Source organism: Myxocyprinus asiaticus, chromosome 16 (assembly GCF_019703515.2).
Source record: "Myxocyprinus asiaticus isolate MX2 ecotype Aquarium Trade chromosome 16, UBuf_Myxa_2, whole genome shotgun sequence".
Taxonomy (NCBI): Eukaryota; Metazoa; Chordata; class Actinopteri; order Cypriniformes; family Catostomidae; genus Myxocyprinus; species Myxocyprinus asiaticus.
In genome coordinates this window covers 18,819,005-18,841,041 of record NC_059359.1, presented here as the reverse complement: position 1 = coordinate 18,841,041, position 22,037 = coordinate 18,819,005, and the positions used below count along the sequence as shown (strand labels likewise).

The window sequence follows — 22,037 nt, the reverse complement described above, 5'->3', positions numbered from 1 at the left end:
TGTGATGCAGCAGTTTCCTTCAGGATCAAAGCACGTTTCACATGTTTCAAAAATACCTAATCAAACCAATTGTACATACAGTACATAGTGAATATGACATTTACTTTTAGTACATGTGAAGCGCTTTTACCAAAAATGTTGCATCCAAAAATGTAGGCAGCTGACTTGCAACCTAGCTGCCTAATCAGTTAATGGCTTAACCGGCATCTGTTTTTAATGAATGGAACTCTAAAAGCACCTTATTTTCATCTTACCTCCGTATACAGCCTCCGGAGGCAGCATTTTCCTGGTTTTGGTCACAGTCTTGAAGTTGCACTCACGCGGATCTGATGTACGGACCATTTAAATGACACTGTGTTGCACTCCGTTCTATTATTGTAGTAACACGATGGCAGGTTACAACAAAACGAACCATGACTGGTCGTTTACATGTCTCAGTCGCTTTACATGCAAGCAGGCGATTTTCGGCACCCTCAAGAAAAAATAAAATAAAAATACAAACCGGCCAAACGGGAAAATTTATCAGCCAATGCCGAACATTAAAAAAGTCTAAATATCGGCCGATTTATCGGCCTCTGCGATATATCGGTCAACCAAGAGTTACTGAGGTGGCCACTGTGCCCTTGATTAAAGTACAATCCCATGTAGTCAGTGTAAGTGATTTAGTTAATAAGCATTTAATAAACTAAAGGAATATTCTGGGTTTAGTACAAGTTAAGCTCAATCAACAGCATTTGTGATATAATGTTGATTACCACAAAAATGTATTTCAACATGTTCCTCCTTTTTTTAAAGGAAGCAAAAATCTGGGTGCAGGCACTTACAATGGAAGTTAATGGGGGACAATTTTTTACATTAAAATACTTACCATTTAAAAAGTTTAGCCACATAAATAATGTGCATGTAAACATGATTTTAGTGTGATAAAATCACTTACAAACCTTTTCTGTGTAAAAATTATAGCCAATTTTACAACTTCATTACCATGACAATGTAATGTCAACAAACCCTAAAATGACTGTAAAAATGACAATATAAACAACGAGTTTTAACAGAAGAATTAATGCAAGTGTTTTTATAAAATTATAAGCTTCATATCTCTGTGTTTAAACCCTCCAGAAATTGTCCCCATTCACTTCTATTGTAAGGGCCTCACTGTAACCTCGATTTTTGCTTTTTTTTAAAGAAAAGGAGGAACGAGTCTAAATTTACTTTTGTGGTAATCAACATTATGCCACAAATGCTGTCGATTGAGCTTAACTTTTACTGAACCCGGAACATTCTTTTAACAACTGAAACAGTGCAACAGCTATATAAAACTGTTTAGGACAAGTAACCAGTAACAAAAATATTTCACACACATCTGATTTTATGGTAATATAAAGAGTTGTATTCTGTAGAGGACAATAACATTACATTTCTGACCATACATATCTCAGCACTTTTAGGCAATGTTTGACTAGTGCAGTGCATTAATCAAAACAATTTAAACAGATTTAACAGTCATTACAGAATTTTTAATATATTCAAATTCCGTAGCAGGACACTTAATGGTTAACAGGTGTAACATTTTGGAATTAAAATTTAAGAATGCAAACTACTTGATTGGCTAAGTGCATCACTATTTCTGCATACTGCAAACATATCAGCATAAAACATTTTTAGGATTTTATGAATCCAGCCTGAAACTGGTCCATATTTACAGTACCATTCACTAAAGTTCACAAAGGTCTGCCGGGCTACTAACTGTGGCCTGATCTCATTCTAACTTTTGTTTGGATTACAAATGTGAGAGAAGGAAATTCATTTTCATGCTGAAATATTTCACTGAGAGGGAAACAATTGCTACATCTGTAGTCTCCATTAAAACAATATTTGCTGCTGATTGGGGACAGATCTATGTGGCAACATGGCCTCTTTCTGAGTCCAGATATCTTAAAACACTCTGAGCTTAAAACTCCCCGCAAATGGCCCCTCTCTTTCTCCCTCTCGCTATCCCTCACTCAGACTTCTTAAAGACTTGCTTGGCAGTTACACCCTGAGCCCTCAACTCCTGCAGGGAGAAAGAAAGAGAGATGAGGGAGAGAAAACAAAATGGAAAAAAAGCATTATGAGTGACTCAAAGATTGGTAGTAGCCCAATGAAGGCTGAGGTTCGATCCATGAACTGAAGAGATTTTGAGAGAGCCTATTCACCATTGTGTTTTTGAACAAGGCATTGAGGCGCAGGTTGCTCCATTGGGACTATCCCCAAAACGAATGAATTGTTTGTTGTTTTGAAAGATATGTTAAATGACAAGCAACCATGGGAAAGAACATGACAGTAGGATGGGAAAAGAAGATTTCCAAAAAGACTGTCTAAACCAGCCCACAAAATACCTTCCGTTTAATCCCCCTCCTCCTCTTTATCTCCTCTTTCAATACCCTTTTTTCCATTTTGTCATCTTGACACTTCACATGTGTGGTCTATTTAGGTCTCTAAATTGATTTTCATAAATGCCATATAAGTAACAGTTAATTAAATATTCCGTGTTCATTATTCAATGCTCAATCAACAGCATTTGTGGCATAATCTTGATAACCTCTAAAATTTATTTTGACTTGTCCCTATTTAAAAAAAATAAATAAATAAATCTGGGTTACAGTGAGGCACTTACAATGGAAGTGAATGGTGCCAATCTGTAAAAGTTAAAATACTCATTGTTTCAAAATATAGTCACAAGAGATAAATAGCAAGCATGTTAACATGATTTTAATGTGATAAAATTGCTTATGAACATTTTTTGTGTAAAGTTAAATCCAATTTTGGAAATTTGTTGCCTTAAACCCTACAACCACCTTAAAAACAATGATTTAAACAACTTGAAAGCTCAAATAATACACAAGTTCTAACAGAAAAATTAATGTATGTGCTTCTATAAAATAAGCTTAAAATTTCTCCAAAAATTGGCCCCATTTACTTCCATTGTAAGTGCCTCAGTGTAATCTCGATTTTGCAGATGAGTCATAATTATTTTTTGTGGTAATCAACATTATGCAGTAAAAGCTGTCGATTGAGCTTAACTTGTATTGAACCCGGAACCCGGAACAAAAAAAAAAAAAAACCTGTACTTTATACATTACATTTGTAAATGTAATTAATAGTTTCTGTTGCTGTGGTACTAAAAAATTAAACCTTCTCAAAGAATTCCACTCCCCTATTGTTTTATTTTATGGAAACCCCTTCAGAAGAGGTTTGTAGGATTCTGCTTCAACTATTTAAAGTTTTTTGAGTTACCTTTTATAAGATTTCTGCAAATACTAGATAACAAGACATATGTAATGCAGTTTGTATGGCCCAGGATAAGCCTTAATGTCTTACCAAATGGAGAATGTTTCCCTCCAACCAATGTGTCCACCCTCTACCCTCTTTCTCTCCTCGCTGCACGCACACCAATTTATCACCGTCCCAGTCCACAGTGGTCTGAAACATGTGGAAAACATTATCCATTAGCAACACACATACTACACTTTCCCCCAGTCCTTTTGTCTGGCTGTTGTTACTTTTAAAGTGGCACATTTTTCACAAATACATCACAAATGAAAAAAAGAGCAAAAAGCCAGTACAAATCCCACATACCAGGCACTTTCGCCCATCGACCGGCCCCAGGTCCTCAGTGAATTCCTGTCCCAGAGTAAAATCCATGTCGAAGTTCCTAAATGTTGTGACTGTCTTTATGTTCATTTTGCCGGTGTTCACATCATGCTCAATATGTTTACTGGGTTTCAGAATGCAGACGATTTTCCTTAATGCATAATTAACATCTAAAGTGAAACATTACACAGACAGACACAGAGAAGAGAGAGGTATGGTAAAAGAGATTAACTCAGTATATGATGACAGACGTGTAATGTTCATCTTGAATGTGTGAGTAATGCACATGGGCTGTGTTCAGGCAAGAGTTCAGACATGATTCAGTTTCCCATTTGTATTCTTTACAGATTACAATGCTATGATCTCGTTTTGACTTTCTTCCCCATGGCAAGAAGATGATTATATTTTATTAAACCAAAGGTTAAAGGGAGATATGTCACCATATTTACAGAGCTATGAGGACAAGTAGAGAGGGTGCATTAAAGTCGACACATTATCAGGTTACAAAGTTAGAGGGGCCGTTCACACCGAACATGTCTAAGCTGTTTTTTCAATAGCTTTCCAATGTAAACATGAGCTAGACGGACGTCTTTTGTCTTTAGAACCCGCCTCGAGACACCTGCATTCTGTTCTTGCTTTTTTTTTTTTTTTTTTTTTTTAGCAAGAACGCGTTCAGTCTAAACGCCCCCTAATGTTGTAATTTGAGTGACTATGTTTGGTGGTGAATAGGCTCTTTATATTCTAGCACAAAATCAGTTTTGCTCTCTCATCATCTTTACTTAGATTTCCAAACTGACAAAAGAAAAAAGGAAGTGAAGATATTCCTGCTTACCCAAAGCCGCCAGATATTCATCAAATCTGTCCTGGGAAACCATGTGGTAAATGCCGGTATAATTGGGTTTAGACATTTTCTCTGTCTTGGATGCGAATCGACACGCAGCCGGCTAAACTTTGTCTGACGTGTGGCTCTGTGGACTCACTTTCCCTTTAGATGACCGTCCTGATCTCTTTGTGTCTTCAGGCAGCACTATCGCATCCTACGCTGTTTAATTTGGTTATAAAGAATAGCGCGATTGACGTGGTGTTTCCTGCTGACAAAACGCAAATACTATCAGTGCAGAACAAGATGCAGATCAGAATCCAAGCCGGAGAAGCTGCTCCGTGTTTCCGGGAATCTATTCCGTGATGTTCTGTTGCACACAATGCTCCAAGACCGATACACATTTCACCCTCACTCTGTTGTAAACCCCAAAGTAGCCATGACTCCTCCCAAATCAGCTCATATCCTAATAAATAGCAAAATCCAACCTCCATATTGAGTTTTAAATCGCACTGAACGCATTCAAATTCGCAAATTATGCTTATTCATATTAATATAACAAAAGTATGATAGCAGTCCAAAGAAAATGTTGTAGCTGCTTTTTGTTTCAATGTGATCAACAGTTAGGCTATTTAAAGGGATAGTTCACCCCAAAATTAAAATTCTCTCACCATTTACTTGACTTCATGCCATCCCAAATGTGTATGACTTTCTTTTTTTTGTTGAACTCAAAGATTTTTAGAAGAATATTTCAGCTCTGTAGGTCCATGAAATGCAAGTGAATGGGTACCAACATTTTGAAGATCCAAAAGCACATATGAGCAGCATAAAAGTAATCCGTAAGATTCCAGTAGTTAAATACATACCATTCAAAAGCAATATGATGGGTGTGGGTGAGAAACAGATCAATATTTACTATAAATCTCCACTTTCACATTCTTCTTCTTTTGACGATTCAAAAGTTTCGTGCATATTGCCACCTACTGGGCTTTTTTTGTTTGTTTGTTTTTTGTATAGTATAAAAGGACTTAAAATTGATCAGTTTCTCAGCCACACCTTTCATATCACTTCTAAAGACATAGATTTTACCACTGGTTCATCTTATGAATTACTTTTATGCTGCCTTTTGGAGATTTAAACCCATTCAGGCCTATGAAATATTCTTCTAAAAATATTTGTTTGTGTTCAGCAGAAGAAAGTCATACACATCTGGGATGGCATGAGGGTGAGTAAATGATGAGAGAATTTAAATTTTTGGGTGAACTATCCCTTTAACAAAATATTACAAAAATAAAACTTTTTTTTATTTTTTCTGGCACACTTTATGTTGTTCACACAGCGCTCTGTGAAGTTCATTAATTTCTCTTAATGTTTTTCCTGCTGTGTCTCGGTGTCAAATGGGGTCAGCACTTTATGGTGTTCACTGATCAAGAGCCATGTTTGACCCATATGTGTACAGCTCTCTGATGTAAGAATATGAATGAGACAGTCCCCTTACGACTCAGTACACTTGCCATTGCGTTTATTAATGCATATGGGGAGTGCCTTCTTACATGACCTAGCTGAAACCTCTCTACAAAAGCACCAATATTCTAATATTGGCTATGGTGTTTGAACCCCGCCTGATTTGGCGCCAAACTGTCCGCTATAAACACAGGTGCACAAAGAACATTTCCTCAGAATTTCTTCCTTTAAGACAGCGATCATCTCTTGTCTAGAAGCCCTTTACCCTTCGACGTTGATATACACGAGTCAGCGGGCGGAATCGTCACAGCAACGAGAAGAATCTCCAATCCCCTGCAGTGCTCTGGCGAACATCACTCACTTGCTTCCTTTCTGGGAGATTATCTTGTGTAGTGTGGTGTGATGGGATTCTGTTCCCCATATGCGTTAATAAATGCAATGTCAAGTGTACTGAGTTGTAAGGGAACGCATTGTTGTAGTCAAGACCACCTAAACCGAGACCAAGTCAAGACCAAGACCAGAGTGTATCAAGACCGAGACAAGACCAAGACTTTGAGGGGTTGAGACCAAGACCAAGGCAGGGCGAGACTGTGTCAAGACCAAGACCAGACCAGTGCGAGTCCAACACCACGCACACACACATACACACATATATATATATATGTGTGTGTGTGTGTGTGTGTGTGTGTGTGTGTATGTATCAGTGTACCATGAGAAATGTCTTGATAAATAATCAAAAGGCATTGCAGAGGTGAATTTTATGTGTGTGAATTTTCCTTTGTTTTCTATGAGCAAACAAATACAAATAACACTAAGGAGATGAAATCAACTTAACCATCTTTATTCAACACTCCTTTTCCAAGTTTTACCATCCACCTAAAACAATAAAATTTTTGTGCAAGCATCGCATCAGGTTTTCTGGATGACTATTCCCCTAGAAACCATCAAGTACAGAATATATCAGATAATTATTCAATACTTAAGTGTTCACTTTTTATTTCTTAAACAATATAGTAACTTTCCGAGTTGAATGGAATGCAGCAAGAGGCAGATTGCTAACGTTAGCTAGCTAGCTTTGCTATTATCACTTAAACTTAGCTTATCTCCCTTTATGCTTCCTTTCTAAGAGCTGATAAAAGTCTGACGTGGTCCCAGCCGTCTCGGTAAGCACTGCATTGCAGGATTTACATACTGCTGTGTGTTTTCTTTTGGACGCTTTTTTGCAGATGAACTCTTTGTGGTTTAGGTCAGTGTTTCCCAACCTTTTTTCTGCCGCGGCACACTTTTTATGATTAAAAAAAAAATCCCATGGCACACCACTATCCAACATAACCATTGTTGATAGTTTATCTTTTCAAGAACTTGTCCATGTTTTTTGTCTTAGTAGCGTGAACTCGTAATGTTTCTAATTCGGCTATGCAAAAAATGGACTTGTTTAAAACAGGAGAATTTGCTTTTAGTATTCGTATGTAACAGTTTCTCATATTCATCTGTAACTCTATGCTGTGCACAAATAAACCGCTTTTGGTCTTTGAGTAAAATAATACACCCGTTATATTCTATTCATTCATTCGGTTCACTGACTGAATGTTTTTACTACAAGTGTGATGATGAAGCATCATTTTGTGGGCATGTGAGGAGTTGCGTTTGACAGCAGACTAGAGTTTGTTAGAACAATGTTATGATGGACAAAATATTTAAACTGGTTGCATAAAATACTTTGTAATGGAAAACAGGGGCGGGTTTATGATTTCTGAGGCCCCAAGCAGCCAACCAACCTGGGGCCCTATTTTGAAAAATTTTGCTACAAAATGACAACATTTATTTTAAATCATAATTTTAAATTCTTCCTATCAGCCGTTGTAGCAAAGTACATTCAAAATGTTTAATGAAAAATCTAGTTAAAGGTAATTAATGAATGTTTTCCAGTTTTTCCACAATACAGTGATAAAAAAAGCAATATTTACCTACATATATATTTACAAAACACTTTGTGTGTGTGTGTACAGGGTGTGCAAAACCTACTTCACCCAGTAACATTTTGAAATTCATTTGTTACATTATATATTAATATTATAACCCAACAACAATTTATTGTTTTCCAGATTGTCATTATAATATGATACAGTATTATTATTATTACTTTGAGGATTTGTTGTATACAATAGTAATATAGTTCTGTCTTATTTACTTTCACCTGGAGCTAATGTTCTAATGCTGCAATGTATTGTTCATCGTGTTGCAAAAGGCTGTATTTTATGTAGGCTAAGCTTCGTAGGCAACATTCGTTACAGTAACAGTAAACATACAAGCCACGGCGGCCCCTCAGTACACAAGAGCATAAGAAAAACAAAAAAAACTGCTGTTTATCAAGCGCTGAAACTTTGCTTGTTGCAAGAATAATCTGGAATAATGTTTAAAATTGTAACAGTCACCTCTTTGCAGTCTGAACTTGTTCAGAACGTTAAATCTTTGTGACACCTGCGCTAAAAACGGTCTAGATGTAGCGCAACGAATGAAACAGAACGCAGGCGTCTCGACATGCGTTTTTGAAACCTGAAGTTATTTTTAACTTGACACAGTGTCTAAAAATGTGCCGGTCCTGCGTGAGACACTAAAGAAACAGTACAGAAATGCGGTATAGCAATCAAGGACGGTTGTCCAGCACGTTTAAATAGAAAAACAATGGGAAAACAGTGTAGACGCACGCAAAAACACTTCAGTGTGAACGGCTCCTAACTCATCCGTTTGTGCGTATCTGTGTGAGTGAGCACGTGTGGGCGAAACAAGGTTGGAAGGCCTGTATATTTTTTCATAAATTACAAACCCGAACCAAAAGTCCTACTGACCCAAACCCGGCGGCTTCGTGAACTGCTCTGAGACCGCAGACAACAGCGTATTTACGTTGGTACCCAGAACAACATGTCACCCCCAAGCGGTTTTTGCAGAGCTTTCCTACTCGGGCCGGGGGTCTCTATGCCTTCATTCAAATACAGGAAAAAAAACTCTATTTATTTATTTTGAGGAATTTGATCATTTTGGCACACCTGACAATCTTTCACGGCACACTAGTGGGCACAGTGGTTGGGAAACACTGGTTTAGGTAGCCAAATTGTATTACAGAAGATTTGGCTAACATCTCTCAGACAGCCACAGTTTCTTCTCCTGTCTTCCGCATTCACTTTCTTGGAGGGCGTGTGAACGGGGGTGGGGAGGGGTGACAGCTTAACAGTAACAAATTTCAAATTTAGTGATATCCCTGTAGCTGTGGTCTTGACCGGTCTTGAAATAAATTCCAGAGGCATGAGACAAGACCGAGTAAAAATGCGGTCGATTCCGAGATGAGACCTTCAAAAAGTGGTCTCGAGACCCGTCTTGATTACTGCAACACTGAGGGAAAGTCTCAGTTACATACGTAACCTCAATTCCATGAGACGAAGGGAATGAGACATTGCTAACGCTAGCCGCACTACAAGACTCTGAGTTCTTGCAGCACGAGCGACGCGATCCTTGTTCTCAGTCAGAAATTCTGAAATGGTGTTTGTGCACCTGTTTTATAGCATATAGTTTCGCGCCAAACAGGCGTGGCTAAAACACCATAGCCAATATTAGAATATTGGTGTTATTGTAGAGAGGTTTCAACTAGGTTGTGTAAGAAGGCACTCCCATGTGTTAATAAACGCAATGTCTTGTTCCCTTCGCACCAGGGTTCTGAGGTTACGTATGTAACCAAGATGTTTCTTCTCACTGGCATCAGGCCAGGCTTTGTGTGTATCATCTCTTCAGGACATCAGCCTTTCCATTCGGCCTTACCACTGTAATAATAATATCCCGGAAAACTGAACAGTCTATGCAAACACATCTTCATTTTATTACTGCTGATAAATGTAATGGCAAGGGATAACTTTTAACAGTCTTTGGGTAGACAATATATTGAAACTGAGAACAACATGGGAGAAAGCAGATCATTATTCAGTTTATATCAAGTAAAACCAATTTACTTGAACAATAATTTTTTGCTAAATAATTAAACATTAACAAATAAAAATTGAAAATAAATGTAGCAGGATTTGCTAAAACAATTTTTTGGGCTTCTCGCAAAAACCTCTGGATCAGTTTGATTTAAAACAGTATGTCTGTAAAACAGCTGAAGATTTATTTTATAATAAGCTGTACAACAATGAAGTAAAATAAAATCTCATCTCTTTTTTTTATTATTCTGTTTTTATCGTTTTCTGACAGATCCACTCTTCTTATCCTCAGATTTCTGCTTTTTGACATCTTTCTTGCCCTTTGCTCCCAGATTCTCATAAACATCTTCATTTTTTCTGAAAAAGAAAGTGTCAATGATTAGTCACAAACTTATAGTAGTCTATTCATCATAACCATCCTAACATCAGAAGACGTAAAGGAGTTCAGTTGAATTAGAAATGAAAAATCTTCATTTAAAGGGATAGTTTACCCAAAAATGTCAAATTCTGTCAAAATGTACTCACCCTCATGCCATTCCAAACCCATATTACTTTCTTTCTTATGCAGAACACAAAAGGAGATCATTTCAATAATATACCGGTTATGGGTGGGTAAAAATATAGATTTCCAGATGCATCGCGATCTTCATTTGAACAATATCGATTCTTAAATCCCAAGAATGATATTTTACTCCAAGCGCAACCTTCCACTAAAATGAGCATTTGCAACCAGATTTCGCGCTATGCGACTTAAATGTTTATACTTGAAAACGGGCTGGTAAATGTTTACATTTCACTCACCAGTAGTTGTGTAGTATAGTGGTGAAATATTCAGCAGCAGGTCCTTTCACTGCATGTTGAGAGTAAACGTTGTTCCGTTAATGTGTGTCCAAAGACGAGATTCCACATGACCAATTTGTCATTCAGTAATGTCTCTTTTAATCCTTTCTGTTCTTTACAGTCAGTTGTTGATCAAAAACAAAAAATAAACATTTATTTCTAATCATGCATGGCACAGATGAGATAATGCATTTCTAGTCCTCTCTCGTTAACATGCACTCATCTACAGATGCTCTTTACAGGAATGCCAGTTTTGTTAAAGAGACAGTACCGGTTTTAACGCGTGTTCAACAAATCAATGTAAATACCTCAAATTGTGCAATTAAACAATAAACACGTTACAAAAAATACTATATGAAATATAATATCTTATTTATTGAATACATCAATTTGTTCATTTTTTTAAAATCCAGAATGTGACCAAAATGATGAAAACCTAATAAAATATAAGTAAAATTAATATTTTCATAATGTACCTAGTTAGAAGGTCCCTTGTATAATTAGCAGCATTAGATGGGAGAGAATTTCATATGTAAGCAAAAGGGACATTATAACAGAAATAAACCCATATGAATCGATATCAAATCGAATGGAATTTAATCGAATCTGGAAATCTGTATCAATACCCAGCCCTAATGCCAGTGGATCGTGCCTCTCTTTAAAGCTTTAAAAAAGGACTCAGAAGGATCATAAAAGTAGTCCAACTTGCATTATTTAGCACCAAAAACAACTCAAGTTCCCGTGTGAACTCGCATGACATTAGCTATGTTTTCATCCAAGTTACGAATTTAATTTATTCACAGGCTGAAACGATTAGTCGACATTGACAATGTCGACAACAAAAATCGCGTACACTTAATGAGAGAGCGCGCATGCTTAAGAGAGACTTTGTTTTTTGTGAGTTAAAGATGGACTGAAGTGAACAGAAAGGTGAGAGAGGTAGTCTTCGCCTCATATACACTGCAACAAAATATGTTTTTGATTTGTTTTTGTTTTGGCTTGTTTTCCAATATAAATATCTAAAACTAATTTAAAACAACGTATATTTACTTTAGCAGCTTTACTGCAGAAGAAAAAATTGTTATCTGAGAATGTTGAATATAATTTTAAAAATACAAATATTTAAAAATATCTAAAAATCCTTTAAAAAAAAAGATGCATTCATCTGAGAAGCAGCATATAAGATATTTAGTCTTGCTTTTAGGGAATAGGTCTTGAATATAAGTAGATTTTGTCTTTACTGCACTCGCAGAAGTATAACCAAGTGGGAAAAATACACTTATATATAAAATAAACTTATATTTAAGATGTATTCTCTTAAAGCAAGTCTAAATATCTTATATGTTGCTTGTATCTTGTTTTAAGGATCTTAAGACAATTTTAAATGGAAAACAAGACAAAAACACTTGATAATGACAGGATTTTTTGCAGTGAAATTCTTTACTGAATTAAAGAATAATAAAAAGGTTTTCTTTTTTCCTTTAATTCAGTGAATGTCATTTAGAGATATTTTAAAAAAATGATTTTGTCCTCTTTATTGTTGATAAGCACGTTTAATACAACCTTTTAAGTCGGGACACAAGCTGAATAATCGGTTAAGAGCTAATTATTAATTGTTGCAATAATCGCCGAATAGACTCGTTAGATTAATCAATTATCAAAATAATCGTTAGTTGCAGCCCTATTCACAATATAGGAATATCGCAAAAGAATTTGCCATTAAAACAGAATTTCCATCTCACGTGTTTTAGAGAACAAAATAGTCACTTTTGAGGAATTGACACAAAATAGAAATGAAACGAAAGTTGAACCCACTGTTGCTCTTTTAAGAAATGTAATAAATTACTTGGGGTTTAGAGTGCATTCTGAATGAATTTTGTATTCACATGGCTTGTAAATGTAATGTCACAAGACTTTTTTGTTGCGCATGTACACTCAATGAGACTTTATTAGGTACACCTGTACACCTACTTATTCATGTGATAATCTGATCAGCCAATCGTGTGGCAGCAGTGTAATAAAATCATGCAGACCTGGGTCAGGATCTTCATTTAATGTTCACATCAACTATCAGAATGGGGAAAAAATTTGATCTCAGTGATTTTAACCGTGGCATGATTGTTGGTGCCAGATGGGCTGTTTTGAGTATTTCTGTAACTGCTGAACTACTGGGATTTTCAGGCACAACAGTCTCTAGAGTTTACTCAGAATGGTGCTAAAAACAAAAAAACATCCAGTGAGCGGCAGTTCTGCAGAAGGAAATGCCTTGTTGATGAGAGAGGTCAGTGGTGAATGGCCAGACTGGTTCAAGCTGACAGTAAGCCTACTGTAACTCAGATAACCACTCTGTACAATCGTAGTGAGCAGAATAGCATCTCAGAATGCACAACACGTCGAACCTTGAAGGGGATGGGCTACAACAGCAGAAGACCATGTCGGGGACTTTATTAGGACCACAGTGTTCCTAATAAAGTGCTCAGTAAGTGTACGTTAAAACATCTTTTTTGTTCTGCATAAGAAAAAAGTAATACAGGAATAACATGAGGGTGTCAATAATGACAGAATTTTTATTTTTGAGGTGAACTATTCCTTTAGGTTGTTATTAGACTTAAATATGGAGATGTTCATGCCATTATACTTCCTTGTACTCGTTTTATTTTCAGTCCACAACAGTTGCAGTTGCTTTGATGAACTTAAAATGAAAAAAAAATTTCATGGCTCAGAGCCATTACCTGAAATTACGTGAAAGAGAGACTTGCCAAACATTGTCCAGTAAGCCAATGATTAGTTCAATTTACGGCAATTAGAACAAGGCCAAACTGAAACAATACCTGATCTGAGATAAAATACACAACTCAATCACTCTCTTTCTCTTTTCAATAGACAGTTGCACAACTGTTCTAAGCCTTTCCAAATGCTTGTGCAAGCAAAATGGCCTGTGCAACTAAGAGAACTTTGAACCGCCTACTTAACAGGCCATCCGTTCGAAGAAGATAAGGGGATGTGTGGGGAACATTTCTGGAATGTTGTGTGAATATTTGGGGATAAACTGCAAGCATAAGTCTCTGACGCTTAGAGCGTACTCACTTTGCAGAGGTTTTGCGACTGGCTTTCTGGTGTTTGGGTTGAATTGAAAGGTTTCCATACTCAGTTTCTGTTTCCTGTAACAGAAAGTGAAAAAAATATCAGCAACACTAAACACAACAGATGGGATAAAAACATAGATATCCCCTCCACTCCCTTACCATGACGGCCCTTCGTGTGGCTGTAGTTGACTCTATATACTGTAGCACAGCCAAGTAGATGAACTTGTACTGGGCTTCAGTCTGCACCATGCCGGACCGCTGCCCTCTAACCATCTGAATACACTTCTGGATGTCAATGTCACAGTCCAGACCTGACATCACAGTTGGACAACATCATTAAAACCATTTTCAAACACCAGGATAATTTGCATTTCAATTTTTGACCCAGAACCAAAGATTAACTCCTAGCCTGAGGAGTCCATGTGCATTGTGGTTGCAAAAAGTATAAATAAACCTCTTATAAGATTTAAAGGCAATAAACAATGGACTAACTGTACTCCAACAACACTAAATTGTGTTACTTAAGCATTTCTGGATGGTATTAATTAGTGAAAAAAAATATCTGAGTCATCTGAAAGGGAGGGAGATTAGGCAAACATGGGCTCCAGAAAGCCTGAGGACATTCACAGGTTATTATGCCTTCATCAATGTGACTGCATTGCATTAACCCATAACCTGCAATAAAACTGATGAATTATGAATCTCCTGCTGAGAGAGCTGATCTGTAGATCAAATTATCTCATTGCAGTTTTAAAGATCTTCATCTAAAATCACTTCTGTAATTGAAACGTTTGATTAATGTTTTGAGATGAAGGTAAATATTGGGGCAGTCCTGAACCTATCTGGAAATGCAGCACATTTTTAGAATGTATTTGAGCTTATTTAAAATGTAAACTTCTCAAAAAGAAGTTCGAATTTATTGTGTCAAGGCATTCCAATGACCTAAAAATTTAAAAAATGTTCTGTATTAATTTCCTCAAATTCGTAGAGAGTGTCAACAGACTGTGTATGCACAAATCTGTTTAGGTTCACTCCAATGAATGCAGAACCATTATTTCTTAATTTATTGCCACATGACCAGGGCCTGTAGAATTTATTTCCATGATTTTCATGTTATGTTGCAATCAAACAGCACAACGCCCGTAGAGCAAACTGGAGTTAAGTGCCTTGCTCAAGGGCGCAATGGTGAGGGCTTTAGTCTTGCTTCTGGTGGGAATTGAACCATCAACCTCCTGGTTACCAGCCTGCTGACTTTTAAAACTGCACAGAAAGCAAAGTTTTTTATACAGTAGTAAGGCTTGCAGCGCCAAGGTCATAGGTTTGATTCCTGCGGAACACCTAAACTGATGACATGTATTTGTAAATGTATGCACTATACTGCAAGTCACTTTGGATAAAAGCATCTGCCAAATGCATAAAAGTTTTGAAAATGTAAAGATTCAAAAAACCTATAGAGCCAGTGCTGTAAACTCACCTTTAGCATCAATTATCTCTATAAGCATATCGATCACCACAATGGTTCCTGTTCTTCCAATACCAGCACTGACAAAACACATTGAGAAACAAAACATTGAACTCATATCATGCAGCTTGCAGAGGTCATGAGACACTGAATGTCCCAGAGCACATTTATACTAAAGCGTAAACAGACTATTAATTAATGGTTTAGAACACGAATTCAGGGATCATGGAAAGTTCATGCATTTACTGTGATTACTTCTTGCTGAGTGGTGTGAATACTTCCTAAACCTCCCTGATTAGGTTTCTTTTTTTTCTCTTTTTTTTTTTTTGGCATGTAGTACATTACATGCAAAGAGAAGTTCTTGCAATTCTGCCTTTGCATGCCTAGACATTCAAGAACAAAGAGAACAGAGAATATTCCCTTCCCCAGGCCATTTATACATGTTTTTATTTTTTATTAATCAATGGCCTGGGTTTGATACAATGTTAATCTCCTAGAATGTGATTCTGAGGGCTTTTGGTTTAAATATTAGAGAAGACAACACTTTGCAGTTGCTACTATCATCTTTGTATAGACATACGAAATAGAAATACAACCCAATTTACTGTTAACTAGGCCTGGTTTACAGATGTTCAATATGTCTAAATCGGCTTTTAAAAAAAGTTAAGATTTACAAATGCAAAATGTAAACTACCAGTCAAAAGTCTGGATACACCTACTCATTCTTTATTTTAAATTTTTTCTTTTCACATTGTAGAATAATAATGAAGTCACCGTGCTCTATTTTCATGAGTGCGCAAAGCACAGCACTATGCAATATGACAGTGCGTTAATAAATAAGTCATTGCGCCAAGACGTTACAAAAGCATGTCTTATCTCAGCGCAAAGTCCAAATTCATTTCCTACATTTGCAGTTTTGAGATTCCACATGCAGGGATGTAATATAGTCCATGTCCAAATGCTGAAAATATAGTGGAACATCAAATTATGGCCATGACGATCACTGTTGTCACTGTTTGTTTTTTGAAACAAATATTTATGAGATTTATGTGTCATGGTTTATTTTTTATTTATTATTATCATGTTTATATTTTCAATTGTATTTACGATCTAATTTGTATTGCTATTTTTCCATTGTTGTCTTACAATGATTTTTAAAACACTGCAAAAGAAGTTGGAGGAGAGTAAAATGTTTGGCTACTTCGTTATTTTCATTAAATTTTTGTTTGAAGTGTAATTTGAATTGAGAAATAATTTGGGTTTAATTTTTTCAAGTTTCAATAAATGAATTTAATTGTTTGAAAATCAAAATCGACTGGTAGAAGTGCATTCCAATACAATCACTGTTAATATTAGCCATGATTTTTGTGTCAGTAGATGATTAATAGTTACATACATCCTCTATAATTTAACAGAGCGTAAATTCAAATCCTGATGGAATGTGTCACTGTCATAGAAGCCTGGCATTCAACAAGGACGCAGTTAATGCACAAAAAAATGTAAGTCCATATTTCTATTCTTCCAATTAATTGTTCTCAGTCCATACACACCACAAACTTCTTTTGAATGTGCTGTCATTGTTTATATCGCTGGTGCTTGACAGAGAATGGACAATAGGATGCAGATGTGCTGGAGAAGAACCTCAGAATAAAACTGCACTTGACCAAACCCATCAGCGCTTTGCATGTTTATTTTCGTCAAACCCACTTGTGCCTCGACTTACACATGCTTGTACGGAAATACCAGAACTTGCCCAAAACTTGTATAACTTATAGCATAGCACTGTGCTAAGCGCTAGTGCTCTTAAAATAGGGGTCATCAGTTTTGATGGAATGACACAAATGAAAGTATGAATATTATGTAGAGACCAAAAATATCTACATTACAGCTATGCATACTCTGAGAATTTTCTCAGCTGACTTTATAAGGTATCTACCTGGAATGCTTTTAAACAGTATTGAAGGTGTTCCCATGTATTGCCTTCTTGGCAATTTTCCCTTCACAATCTGGTCCAACTCAGCCATTTAAAAAGTTAATACATTTTTAAAATGTAAATGTTTGTTTTGTAGGTAAATGTTTTACATGAAACCTGACTAACTTGTGCTCATGAAGCCCCCAAGTGGTAGAGGAGGTATTAAGGGGCTCTGTTGTGAGCAGATAAGTACCTGCAGTGAATAATCATTGGTCCAGATGCGGAAAATTCATGCTGTTTGATGTTGACCTGCTCCAGAAAGCTAAGCACTCCACCAGGCTCCTGCGGCACGCCATGATCTGGCCAGCTCAAATATTGGTAGTGCCAAATGGTCCGTGCTGGGTCGTTCTGGAATCAGAAAAGTAAAGAGAGGGAGGGAGGCTACATGAATGCAGATAATTATCACATATCTTAATATAGTGCACTGATGATTAAAGCTTGAATGATAGTGGTAGCCACATTTTTAACTTTAACATGCAATACTGACAACATGAAATTGAAAGGAACAGAATGACAGGGACAGAATATGGGCCACAGGTGCTACACAAATAAATGTGCTGTGTGTTAGTGTGAATGTTTGCACAGATGTATTGAAAAAAAAAAATTGTTCTTACCCGATGTGGAGCTGAAAGCTCCATCACTCTGACCTTATAATCAGTGGCATCTTTCTCAGACAGTAACGTCACTATGTACCTGCCTGCTTCCTTGCTCTCTCCTTGAGTTGTAGGCCAGTATGGCACACACTTGTTCTGCAGAAAGCACATAATTTTGATCATTTTACAACAGGTAAATTATTAGTGAACATTAATAGAAATAGAAAATATTATAATATTAATAGAAATATTACATTTGGAGTCGTAGTTTTTGTTTTTTTTAATACAAATTTATGCTCATTATAAAAATTTTCAAGATTTTTCAAGACCTTTCCATTCTTGGAAATTACATTTTTTAATTATTTTATATTTTGGTTTCCCATGACCAAGGGCCGACAGACATTTAGCAACCACACAAATGAAAATGTCACACAAGAATTTAAGATTTTTCAGTAATTATCATAAATTAATAAATTGTATGAATTTCAGCTCTTCATTGACGTTAACCTAACCCTAACCTTACAGTAATCTAATATACTAACCCGTCCTTTTTCAACCTCCCTTGTTGTCATGACGATTACTCGTGACGCTTCCTGCCATACCATTTGCCAAAAATCATTTACAGTTGTTGCAAGACAGCCTTGACAAGCAATGTAAACTTTCTGGTGACCAATTTCCATTAATTTGTTCTGTGAACAAACACATTGAGAAAGAAAAGTTTAAAAGACATTTTACAAATGTGATTTAAAAACCATGACTTATATTGAGGACATACTGTAACATAGTTGGCATTGATGTAATCCGAGCCAACAGCATTAGGATCTGCGTTCTGCAAGATAACCCTGGTGTCATCAACTAAGAAAACAAGAAAGGAGAGATATGAAAGGAAGAGAGTTACTGATTTTTTTTTTTTTATTTTGCAAAGAAACACAAATTGTATATTCGTAATAATACACTTCAAGGTTAAAAGTATGTCGACATCCCCTTCAACACTGTAAAAAAAAAAATCCATAATTTTAACGGGGGAAAAAAACGTAAAAATGCTTCAGTTAATTTCAGTTATAAACAGGTAGTTTCTTTTACATATATGTTAAAAAATTATAATATATTTAACAAGATGTTTTTTTCCCCAGTGTTTTTAGATTAAAAAGTATGATTTTACCATATAATTAATATTAATATAACAAGAGACTACATGTGCTTTTACTGTAACCTATTGTTAAAATGATGGCGAATTTATTTTTTATCTGACGTTCCCAGATGTCCCTGTGTGACCCATCACATTTCAGTATACAGTTTATGGTTATGTTTCTTCTTATTTTTTAAATCAGTTATGTACACTGGGGTTTTCTGTCATATTTTATGTAGTTTAGTTAATTTTTATTGCATTAATTTAATGTGTCACATGTGTTACCGTGATTAACTTCTCTACATGTGTATTAATTATTGCTCCTGGGAGGGCCACACTCTTGATCAACTTTAAGTCATTATGTGGCCTTCTGTTGTTACTGCAGTGTTTAACAATACATTTTACAGTGAAGTTAGAGAAGGTTAGTATATTAAGTTTATATAATTTAATGAAATAATTAGTAGTGAATCGTAAAGTATGCAGCCATTAAAATGACATTACATGCCTGAATAATTGTCACTGTATTTTTTACTGTAAATTTCTGGCAACCTCAGCTGCCGATATTTTACCATAAATTTAATCTTTTTTTTTTTCTTTTTTACAGTGGTAACATATATGACTTCTCCAGTAATTTCACTGAAGACCAATATTATGTTACATCATACAATGATATTCTAGAGAATTGTGTCCATACAAATTTGTGGCAGTAGTTTAGAAGGGCCCTTTTCTGTTCCAACATGACAATGCCCTTTTGCACAAGGTCCATTAAAATTATTTACTAAGTTTTGTGTGGGGGAGCTTGACTGGCTTGCACAAAGCCCAGACCTGAACCCCACTGAACACATTTGGGACGAATTGGAACAGCAACTGTGGAAGGCCCCATTCCCAACATTAGTGTTTGACGTTACTGATGCTCTTGTGAGCATGTTGTGTTGCTCTCAAATCCCCATAGCCTTGTTCCAAAATCTAGGGGAAAACCTTCTCAGAAAAATAAAGATGTTATGGCCGCAAAGGGAGGGATCAATGGGCATTGTTTTGAAATGAAATGTTCAACAAGCACAACGTATATGGTATTCGGGTGTGTCCACATACTTTTGGCCATGTGTGATGAGGGGAAAAACAGGTATTAAATGAAAAGAGTAAAGCAAACCATCAAACAACAAATACATGCAATTTATTATTACAGTGTGATCAAATTAGATTTGTTTCTCACAGGGAAGGATGTTCTTGTATCTGTTTTTGCTTTTGTTTTCTGGTCTCATGCCTTCATCTCTACTCTTCGTTACCTTAGTTTCAAACTTCTGCAGCGCCTGCGGACAGAAAAAGAAATCTACAGACCAAAAATAGCAAAGATGGGCAGGGAAATTAAGACTAAAATAAAAGATACATCACCACATCCTGTCTGTTGAGAGTGGCTCTGAACGACCGTTTGGTTACTGTGGTCTAACCTTTCTCCGACCAGAAAGTAAGAATGTGCTAATTTTAGCAACAGTTGCTTAAACCTTAAATCAAGATTTTTGCCATGCTGTGCACAAACAGGATTATTTGTATAAATACAATATTTAATCAGACTCATAATGCTGATCAAGAAGTTGCTGCAAAAACTAAAGGCTAAAAAACATTTGCCTATATGATGCCTACTGTCCTCTTGTCAAACACTGTAAGTATTTGCCACAATATTCTTCTGTGTTTATGCGTCAATATGCTTATGTGTTTCAATGTTTCAAATAAGTTGTTTCATTAGATCTAAAGGTTTTGGCAGACCCAAAATTGGGCCAATGGGAAGAAATGGGATAAAGAATTACACTGCATGGGAAACAAGGCCTCTTTTGTCGCCCTATAGACTGCTGTTACGGGGTGTGATCGTATTACCTGTGGCATACTAAACTACCACACTAAAACCATTCAGAACTTTGACCATGGGATTGAAACACTCTACATGTATTTGCGGTAGCACTACCATAGTCAGCATAATGCTTCTATTTTTTTCCATTGTACAGTGGCCCCAAAAATTATTTGGACACTTTTGGACATTTAACCCACACTTAAAAATGTCTGAATTTCATCAGATAACAAAATATCAAACCAAGCGGCATCTGCAAACCAATGATGGTAGACCTTTTCTCAGAACTAAAACTTTCTAAGCCATTTGTGCAATTATTTTTATTCAACTGGATCTGATTTGTAGTGCATGTATGAATAACCGCATGTGTAGTTCAACACATTATTAATGGACATGTTCCACAAAGTTTGACAACCAGAAAGTGCCTAAATACATTTTGCCTTCATTTTAATAAATTTGTTTATTGTTTTGAAATCTAATAAGCTTTTTATTTATTTTTTTGTGTGAAATTATTTTCTTTAAAAGTGTTACTTTTTCTAAAGTAAATGCCACTTAGTTTGATATTTTGTTATATAATGCAAAGATATTAATAATGTACATTTTTAAGTATGGCTTAAGCATCCAAATGCTAATGCTGTCAGTTGATTAAAAGTTTTAATCGCGATTAATCACAGATTTTGAAAGTGCTCAAATTTGACACTATATATGCTTCTTTTCCTGTCAAAATGCATTTATTTCTTAGGACAAAAAACAAAACAATATGTAACAATATAATACTTTATTAACATTTTCCAAACAAAGCCTTCCACAGTATAAAGACAGAAATGCACTAAAATAGCACCAATTCAAGTAACATTAAACGTTTCCCAAAGTCAAACTGGGAGGTTGACTAATTGAAAGAACTACTCTCCCCATAGGTTGCATTTTCATTGCAATGTGCTTTAAATCCCTAAAACGCTCATCCTCAACAATATTAATTAGCCGGCAGACTGTGGCTATTCGCTTTCCTATATCAAGAATCATGAAGCCACGTTCATGATTCGGGTTAGGGGCATCAATGCCAGCGTCAAGCGCCGCTTTGAACTCCACATGAAAAGTACTTGCAGACAAAAATGTCTCATTCTGCGTTTTTATGATAGTTAAGACTTGACATGCTTCTGTGGTAATTAAAATGCACCTTACATAGGCTAAAGAATACTTTATTTCTATCACAAGTCCCATCTG

The 22,037-nt window shown here is 36.1% G+C and overlaps 2 protein-coding genes across 6 annotated transcripts in view; both read right to left on the bottom strand.

Annotated features, from left to right (window-relative positions):
- Window positions 1-1,351: 1,351 nt before the first annotated feature.
- Window positions 1,352-4,884, bottom strand: LOC127454551 (retinol-binding protein 1-like). Its single transcript, XM_051721845.1, has 4 exons — window positions 4,466-4,884; window positions 3,619-3,803; window positions 3,361-3,462; window positions 1,352-2,053 (listed from the first exon to the last, which is right to left on the bottom strand). The coding sequence occupies exons 1-4, from the start codon at window positions 4,539-4,541 to the stop codon at window positions 2,000-2,002; spliced, it is 417 nt and encodes a 138-aa protein (XP_051577805.1). The 5' UTR covers window positions 4,542-4,884; the 3' UTR covers window positions 1,352-1,999.
- Window positions 4,885-9,764: 4,880 nt separating this feature from the next.
- Window positions 9,765-22,037, bottom strand: part of LOC127453922 (tyrosine-protein phosphatase non-receptor type 6-like) — a 46,517-nt gene continuing 34,244 nt past the window's right edge. For 4 of the 5 annotated variants that reach the window (XM_051720706.1, XM_051720704.1, XM_051720705.1 and 1 more), the window contains 9 exons: window positions 20,184-20,280; window positions 18,617-18,696; window positions 18,384-18,530; window positions 17,863-17,997; window positions 17,442-17,596; window positions 15,289-15,356; window positions 13,974-14,125; window positions 13,816-13,889; window positions 9,765-10,245 (listed from right to left, as the gene is read on the bottom strand). In XM_051720706.1, the coding sequence (XP_051576666.1) occupies window positions 10,143-10,245; window positions 13,816-13,889; window positions 13,974-14,125; window positions 15,289-15,356; window positions 17,442-17,596; window positions 17,863-17,997; window positions 18,384-18,530; window positions 18,617-18,696; window positions 20,184-20,280 (1,011 nt within the window). In that variant the 3' untranslated portion in view covers window positions 9,765-10,142. Of the gene's footprint in view, window positions 10,246-10,689; window positions 10,842-13,815; window positions 13,890-13,973; window positions 14,126-15,288; window positions 15,357-17,441; window positions 17,597-17,862; window positions 17,998-18,383; window positions 18,531-18,616; window positions 18,697-20,183; window positions 20,281-22,037 lie in introns of all 5 variants that reach the window. The other variant, XR_007899474.1, reaches the window with a different exon arrangement.

Coding starts and splice junctions, on each gene's coding strand:
- LOC127454551 (XM_051721845.1), bottom strand. CDS start 4,541: ATGTCTAAACCCAATTATACCGGCATTTACCACATGGTTTCCCAGGAC. Junction 3,463..3,618: donor TCGATGGGCGAAAGTGCCTG/GTATGTGGGATT, acceptor CACATGTTTCAG/ACCACTGTGGACTGGGACGG. Junction 2,054..3,360: donor AGGGAAACATTCTCCATTTG/GTAAGACATTAA, acceptor TTCTCCCTGCAG/GAGTTGAGGGCTCAGGGTGT.